General features: G+C 47.5%; 1 protein-coding gene across 1 annotated transcript; it reads right to left on the reverse strand.

Annotated features, from left to right (window-relative positions):
• Nucleotides 1-1,953: 1,953 nt before the first annotated feature.
• On the reverse strand, nt 1,954-6,305 carry LOC144722688 (lecithin retinol acyltransferase-like). The gene is made up of 2 exons (XM_078601003.1): nt 5,148-6,305; nt 1,954-2,554 (listed from the first exon to the last, which is right to left on the reverse strand). Exons 1-2 carry the CDS (start codon nt 5,850-5,852, stop codon nt 2,402-2,404), a joined length of 858 nt encoding a protein of 285 aa, XP_078457129.1. The 5' UTR covers nt 5,853-6,305; the 3' UTR covers nt 1,954-2,401.
• Between the last annotated feature and the right edge of the window lie 2,732 nt (nt 6,306-9,037).

The following is a 9,037-nucleotide window of genomic DNA, read 5'->3' on the forward strand; positions in this document are numbered from 1 at the left end:
ACATTAACCATTTAATTTTGACTGCAACAAGGGTGGGTTCGGGACCGCAATGCGCTGTGGACCCGCTGGCTACGAATTTGATTCCCATTGAGTGATATCGGAACCGGTCCAGGATTCCTACCTTCACCAAACCCATATTACCCAGCATGGTGAAGTATGTTCAACCAAACTCTACAATTGACACAGTGTGAGAGGAAACAGAGGCTTTATCCAACACTGAATTGTCAATGGGTTGTATATACAGTTTATATTTTTTAAGTGACAACGAATTTAGCAACCACACCTGCCGAGATAACTACTTCCCTAAAGCTACTTTTGCAATGGGTTTCATATTTCATTTAATGTTTTTTTCCCCCCAGGTCACTGTTGGCACGTGACAAGCAGCTACAGCCCCAGCGAAAGGCTTGCCAAGACGTAGTGTGCCCGACCACGGACATATTTTCCGGGTTTGCCGATGACCGGGGCAGATCTGCCTCAGATGAAGCCATGCCCATTGCAAACACCCTCATCAAAAAGAACACTTCGTGACTCTGGGAGCCAGAGAGCAGATGTGGTGAAGGTGACATCTTGGTTGTGACTCTGCCCCCTTTGAGAGCCCGTACACGGGTTCTGTCTGTGGTTTTTTTTTTACCGCCTGTTTCCATAAAGGTGTGCGAGTACTTTGTGTACACGTTACCCAGGTGCATGCAATATTAGTGGCATCAGAGCACCGAGCTGTGTTGCCGTGATGAGATGTGTAGCGATCGGTTCAGCACCACCATCCCATCGGCGCTGTCGGACGTGGTTGCTGAGCACCCTTATCCCTCCTGATGCTAATGGGCTCAGCCCAACCCCCCCCCCCCAACCTCTGAATGACCATTCAAGTCAAAAGATGTTGAAACAAAAATGAGTGCAATTAAGCGATGGACGTCACAGCTTTTAACTCCGATTTTCAGCTTAACGCAAAATAGACAAAAGCAGACGGGGGAGAGTTACTCATTCTGTGTATCATTGAACGATTGTTTCATCTTGAGTTGGAGCTTTCATGACTGCAGGAATTACTTTTTGCAACTTTCGGTAAAGTCCCGGAGAATGAAAATAATTTATATTATTTAATTTATTTTCTGTAAAGTCCCGGAGAAAGAAAATAATTTATATTATTTAATTTATTTTCTTTCTACGTGACTTTACCGAAAGAACCAACATGCGATTGTTTCATGTTTTGTTTATCGTTAACTCTGCCGTGACCCTCCACCCGCCACCCTGGAAGCACGGTCGCGCTCGAGGGTTGACTCGCTGGTGTCAAGGAACTTATACTTTTAGTTCTTTCGGTAAAGTCACGTAGGTAAAAAATGAAATTAAAATTAATAAAAAATAAAATAATAATTTTCATTTCATTTTTTACCTACATGACTTTACCGAAAGAACTAAGAGTATGAATCCTTGCAGTCACGAAAGCTTCATATCTAGAGTCAAGGAACTTGCCTACGTTGAGGTTTCACCGTGGCATCACGCATGTTGATTCGTACAACGACCCCAATTTTCAGCTTTGCCGTATCCATTCTCTTTGGTTCTTTCGGTAAAATCACTGGATTGCTTTTTGTGGAACTGCTGGATTATTTTTTCCGCCTGAGGACGACCGCTTGTGTTGCGATCGAAACGTCGTGATGTATTATTACTTGTTTTATTTTATTTTTCTACCTACGTGACTTTACCGAAAGAACCAAAGAGTATGGATTCCTGCAGTCACGAAAGCTTCAAATCAAGATTTGCCGTATCAGTCAATTCCACCGACTGAACGTTATGACGTAAGTCACTTCCCAATGTAACATTTGCCCTCTCCTACACGCATATATATTGCATTGTTTTTCAAGTACAACCACATCATCTTGTACCTGCGATGAAAAATACCGTTCATAAGGCCACACAGCTGACATTTTATATGCACAAACAAGTAATGTGAAACGTTGGCAATTTTACATACAATATATAAATTGCTTTATGTAATAATACATCTTGTAAATATGAATCCAAGGCTACATTAGTGGACAGTGCTGCAAAATCCATTGTTGTACTATACTTCTGTGCACCCCCCCTCCCCCTAACTTGCGTGAAGTATGGTCAAATAATCCTCCACGACTCGCACGGCATCAGGAAGGGCCTTATCCAGCAGGGAATTCACACAAGGACTGTGCACGTGCACCTGAGCTCAGTTGCAGCATATAACATTTGAGATTCCGGATTATTAATGGCCGGGTCAAATAAAGGCACGTTAAAGGCACTGGAAGAAATTAAACTTTGGGTGTTTTTTGATCTGTAATAAAACTGTTTCCCAGCGGTTGGGTGGATATTCTCTGCTAAACGTGGCGAGTGTTGCGGAGGAAAGGTCAACTCTGCTCGTGGCTTGGCGTTTGCGCGTCGGTCATCCGGCCATCCAGATGAGCAGCGAGATGACGAAGGTGATGATGGCGAAGAGAAGGGACGCTCCGCAGTAGAAGGTCAGGGAGAGGCCCAGGGTGGCCCCCACGAAGACGCTGCGCTTGTCCCTGACGCACCTCTTGAGGAACGAGCAGAACTGCACCAAGACGTTGACAGACGAATGCTAAGAGGGACAGTCTTTACACCCCCTCCACCACCTCCCGCATCTGCATTATGTCCACCACCCTGGTGGACTGTGATGACATACACTACAAACTCATTGTGTTGCTGGAACATCGCGGGTCATAAGTACGTATCAACGATCCTCCTTTCTGTATTTCCAGATACAAAAACAACATTTATAAGACTGCTATTATATGAACATTTAAACATATATGAAGGGTTCCTTTGACATCTAAAATCACACGAATGCAACTTTTTTTTTTATGTGTAATGTATACAAGGATTCATCTTACAGTCTCTTGGGGACAAGGTGGGTTAGTGGCGTAGCTATCGAGTGTGCAGGCAGTGCAATTGCACCAGGGCCCACGTAGATTGTACTGGAGGCACTAGACTATGAAGAATGGAATAATTGGGACAGAGCTCATGCCAACTACACTACGCCAATGAAAATAAAGTATCTGTGAGAGAGCACCTCTCATGTAATGCGGGGCGACTGACATGTCAACAAACAAGCAGAGCCCAAATATTTTAATATAAAAGCACAACACGATTTACAAAAAAAAAGGCCGTTCAAATGCTTTTGTTTTTTCTTACAATAGCATTAAACTACTGGCAAATGCAACCATACAGGTGGAATCAAATTACGTTTGGAGTGGAGCTGTGGCATTGAAACTCAGCTCCCGAGAAACACTTCCAGTACAAGAGCATCCGAAAATGAACCTACATCCACGCGTGCCAATTCTCGGCAATGGGTGAAATATTATTCGGTTTTGTCGGTAAAGTCACGTAGGTAAAAAAAAACATTAAATAGTAAAATAAAATAAAAATCACGACGTTTCGGAGGCAACACAAGCTTCCGTCTTCAGGTGGTACCGTCACAGCCACGACAGCTGTATCAAGTAAATGAGAGATTGCAGAAGCCACCACTCCGTTTATATAATGGTTGGAGAAGGTGGTGGGGCAAGGGCCGCATACTTTTATTAAACCTCACCTTACCATATTAATAAAAGTATGCGGCCCTTGCCCCACCACCTTCTCCAACCATTATATAAACGGAGTGGTGGCTTCTGCAATCTCTCATTTACTTGATACAGCTGTCGTGGCTGTGACGGTACCACCTGAAGACGGAAGCTTGTGTTGCCTCCGAAACGTCGTGATTTTTATTTTTTTTATTTTACTTTTTAATGTTTTTTTACCTACGTGACTTTACCGAAAAAACCTAAGAATATGAATCATTGCAGTCACGAAAGCTTCAAATCTAGAATGGGTGAAATGACACACTAATTGTCGGTAAACAGTACGGTCATTGATGGTAGCTTTATTAGGCAACAATGTTCGTGGTTAATCGGGTCAATTCCATTCATCGTTCCAAACCCCCCACCACCCGCCCCCCGCGGTGTGTGCCAGCGCGATTACGATCATTGGTGTTAATTGATTAACGCGCAGCTGTGTGCTAATTAATTAGCAGCAAGGTACGGGCTTGTTTGCGATTCACTCGTTCTTCGAGTTACTTACTGGGTGACGACGGTGGTTAGCGTGGCACTAGGAATCCGGCTACCCGAGTTCGATTGCCGAGTCACTGGGCATCCCCTCTCCACCAATTAGCACCGACCAGCGCGGTGAAGTATGGTCAAAAAACCCCCCTGATGATTCCATAGCGTGAAGAGGCATTCGGCCAACAGTAGATTGACAAATGGCTGTGCATTATTTATTAGCACATCATCCGGCAACGCATATTTACACATTTCATACTCGCTGGGCTGTGCTGGGTGCTTCAACAGAATATGTATGTGCGAGTGCGAGCGTGCACTGATGTCTGTAAATGCACTGGAACGGGAACGGAGCGTAGGCGATGATGACAATTGATGGTGATGATAGTGGTGGTGGTGATAAAATGGTAGGCGGGTAGGTAAGTTTAATACATCTGTAACCAGATGAGGATCCACGCGGTTACATTCTCCTCTGCTGACCCCCAAGTCTGGAACTCTTGTTGCATAAATACACTTCTTTTGCACCGTACGCACAAGCCATCCGTGCTTCTCCGGTTTCATTACACCGCCGGGCTTCTTTCTACGAATGCCTGTCTCTCTGGCCTATGCCTCGATCGTCTCTTAAATATACACGCAGTACAGTCATCTGTAAATTGTGTCATCTGTAAATTGTGTACGGAGTTTATGAGATGCGGTTTCGTTTAGACCTGGGGTCGGCAAAGCAAAGCAACAAGAGCCATCGTTTTGCAAATTGGTAACCCCCCCCTCCTCTCAATATTTCAAGAGCCGCAATCCATAATGTCAACAAGAAGCAGTCCTGAAAGAGCCGCATGAGGTTCTGGAACCGCAGTTGGTATGCACACGCTGTACACATCGATGGTATGTAGACGCTGTCGTGTATACGCTGTATACATCCCAACGATGACTTAGTTCGGCTACTCGTGTTTACCGGAGGCTGGTGGTTTAACGATCGCAGAATCGGAAGAACCCCGCCTCCCGCCACCGGAGTGGCTCGGACCAGCGTGGAGGGAACGCATCGCGAACGTCTGCGCGCGCTCGCTCTCTCTCTCTGCGTACCTGCTCGGTCTGCTCGCTCCACGCGTCGCCGTAGCGGCAGTGCGTGGCGAAGTGCTCGCAGTTGTTCCACAGCAGCGAGTAGACGGTGTCCCCCGAGTAGTTCTCGGCCCTCCTGGCCGCCACCTCCCCGGGCAGGGAGGCGCGTCGGCGCGCGTCCGGGGGCTCGTGGGCGAGCCGGTCGGCCGCGTTCACGAGCACCTGGGGCGCCCCGTACACGAAGTCGGCCACCGAGTCGACCCTGACGGTGCCGCGTCGAGCCACGGAGCCCAGGATGAGCCGAGTGTTGGTCACCACCTTGCACAGGAGCTGCTGGTCGCTGGTGAGCAGGGGCAGGATGTCGGGCAAGAAGTGCGCGACTCGGTCATCCCCCAGGTAGATGCCGAAATGCGTGAAGAGGGTACGTGGTACCTCCAGCAGGTCGCCGCGATTGTAGGAGGAGGCCGACTCGGTTATGGGGCGGTTCGAGCGGGTCCCGGACCCCACCGTGAAGGAGGAGGTGGTGGTGGTGGAGGAGGCCGAGGTGGTTAAGGAGGAGGTCCTGGGCCACGTGTCCCCGTCGAGACGTTTCACGTGCAGGGCCCCGCGCAGCGCGCAGTGCACGGCAGGAGGATCACCTCCTCGTTCTTTCTTGCGGATCACCCCAGCTGCTGCCGCTGCTGACAACGCGGGCGAGGCGCCCATAGAGGAGTGCACGCCCGCGATCATATCACGTGTGGCGTGCGACCTCCTGGATACGATGAGCCCGCTGGTTCGGTTCGATGAGCGTTGTCCCTCCACCGCACCCAGGTGGAGTAAAGCGGAAGAGGCCTTGTCCCGTGCGCGAACAAATGTGCAGAGTTACCTTTACACCGTGAGCCGTGTCTTCCTCCCCGCCGCTCTGGAGCTTATCGCGCGGGCGAAAATTGAGCGGACGCGACAAATCTGGCCGCCGAACGAGATATTCGTGGTGGAATTCAACTCGTTGGCTTTAATGACCGCAATCATAATGAGGTGCCTGTGTAAGTCTGTGCCGCCGCCGCCACCGCCGCGTTTATAACGGCACAATGCGAGGAGCGCGCGACTGCTCGGCTCTGGGGGGTGGCTGTGGGATTATTGGGGAGGGGAGAGTGCGCGCGCGGGATGGATGGCAGCCGCTGGGGAGGGTGGCCCTGTTCGTGTGGTGGGGGGTGGGGGTCCTGGGTGACCGGGGGACACGAGAGAAATTGAGGCGGGTGGGAGCGAGTGACACGTGCCACACGTAATCGCAACCAGCCACCACTGTCGCCATCGACCGTCGCCTATCGATCATCGTTCGTTAGGCATCATCTTTCACTTCATCCGATTCACTTCCACTTGTATTTAACAACAAAGACAAAGATAGCCGTAACCGACTGTTGGGGCAAGTGCTGTTAGCGAGCACCTGTAAATGCCGGCACGGCACACGAGGGGGTGAGTGGCCAACACCACGCCCGGCCGCCTTTGTTTCCCCAGTGGTGGCGATGTTTACACATCGCACCGGGTACACATTTGAGGCCGAGTCGACCTAGGGGAGGCCCAGGACCGGTTCAGTTAATCGTCACCGATGTTTAACAACACACATACAAAGACGTCCGTTGCGCGTGCAAAGATTGCCTTATATGCAGCATGCAAAACTGCCACTTTTTCTGGACTATGGTCATCATAGTCCAGAATGTATTTTTTGTTGTTTACACCAAATATACATGCAGCAGTTGTCGAGAGTGCAGGCAGAGGTGGGCATATCATTCCTAACCAGCAAGGCCCATGCCAACCATGCCTCGCCACTGAATAGGTGTGCATATATGTGCCAGTACCTGATACACACACACACACACGGGGGAGAATTGTTTACTTGTACAATAAGCCACGAGGTATTGCGTTTGAGAACGGCGTGTCTGTAATAAGTATCATCGTGTGAAGCCATTACTAACGTCACACACGAAGCACAATTGTCATTCTGTATCCAAGAAAGATTCGCTGTGTATTCTGTAGTTTTTTTTTTAAAGAGGGTCCTGCTTCGGCATGTTTGGTCAACCCCATTGCTGGGTGTTTGGTTACGTGGGAGGAAATTGGAGTACTTGTGGCGGGGGGTGGGGGACACACACCCCAAGCATTTGATGGGGAACAGCATTTCAATCCCAGCACAAATAGATTTAACCCACATACTGACCTAATTCAGTGAGTTGAGCAGATGTATCTGCAGAGCACACCCACTGCTGCACTGCCATGTACTGGCAACTCGCAGTCCTTGCAGTGTACGCCTACACAAGTTAGCAAGCCTTGGTGATCAATAATGCACATAGCTGTTCTGTTATTCTGTGATGATGGGGGTTTTCTCGTGAGATTTCGTTTTAAAGCTTTCGTGACTGCAGGGATTCATCTTCTTGGTTCTTTCGGTAAAGTCACGTAGAATGAAAATAATAAAATAAAACAATAAAATTCGTCGTGAGAATTATTTTATTATGTTTTATTTTATTATTTTATTTTTTCCATTCTACGTGACTTTACCGAAAGAACCAAGAAGAAGATTTCGTTACTGTTGGAATTGGCTAAGCTAATGGGGACTCCACATACATGACTCCCTGAGGTAGACTTCTGCAGAAGTGAGCATTGGTGACTATGCTGCTCTGCTGATGAGTCCGAATGAGCATGAAACCAATCCACAGTTGCCTATCACTGCATCACCGTTGCTGTCAGTTGGTGAAATTTGTTCACATTTATTTTGATGCTGATCTCAGACAAGAGAACAACAGTGCACTTCTTTAAGTCGTTCTAGATGTACATTGGGGCCGTGTGCTTTTTACGCATTGTTTGGAAATCATTAAAGCGCGTCTATAAGCATGTTCGAAAATCTTGCTTGGCTTCCGAGACGTGACCAGATTGGATGCATTCAGTGTGGTTTGGTCGTCGGCACTCCGATTGTGTTTAAATATCTGAGGTGAGAGGACGTATATTAATTCATAGTTCATATCTGTCAACCCATACGGTTTACCTCGTATTCTGGTACAGGGAAATTGAGTTTTTCAGGTTCATACAGCGTATAGCCGTTTCAATACGGGCAAAAAGTAATTTGTTTACTATTTGTGTTTCTTTGTTTTGACGGGACTTTGTGGGATGAACGTTGAGATTGACAAGGTCACGGGCTGGCCAATGAGGTCTGAATTGGTCTGTAATAAGGTAGGCACTGATAAGTGTTTGACAGGTTTGATAGTTCCCTATAACCCCTTGGCATCCCACCAGACACCAACCACGTGCTCAGTCAGGAAGGTGGCTGCTGCCTCAGTTGTGCGAGTCTTGTGCATCCCCCGCTACTGACACACACACTCTCCCTCCCCACATCTGAGAGCAAATGCATATAGCAAAGCCAAGTTCTAATGATAATAAACATAATAATTGTTGATTATTACATCGGCTATTTTATGTACATAATATCCACATTGTCCTGTTAAACCTAGGTTACCAAAGTTTGTATTTTGGTCTACCCATGTTGGTTTGGTTTTTACGGATAAATACAGGTGAATCCATTTATAGATACCACGCTACAATAGTACAGTATGGAGAAAATTATAATATTTAGATTAAGGGTTGTTAAGAACGAGCCTCCATTGCAAGCGGCACATTGTTCGCAGTTATTGGAATGTTTAGTTTACAATTGTCATTGAACTCGTGTCAGATTTTGCAATACGTGTCGTGAGGACAGTAGTTTCCTTCATGGTGACGCGTGTGCCTGCGTGTGCCACAGTGAATCTCTCACCCACACCACCACCTTCCTTGTCTGTTCACCTGTTAGATACGGGAGCCACCGCTCTCATAATATTCACCACCTGTTGAAAGGATGGTAATTATAAATCAATGGATCGCCCTGCATACTCTGTTTATATCCTTTATCCAGT

Source organism: Lampetra planeri, chromosome 15 (assembly GCF_965212315.1).
Source record: "Lampetra planeri chromosome 15, kcLamPlan1.2.h2, whole genome shotgun sequence".
Taxonomy (NCBI): Eukaryota; Metazoa; Chordata; class Hyperoartia; order Petromyzontiformes; family Petromyzontidae; genus Lampetra; species Lampetra planeri.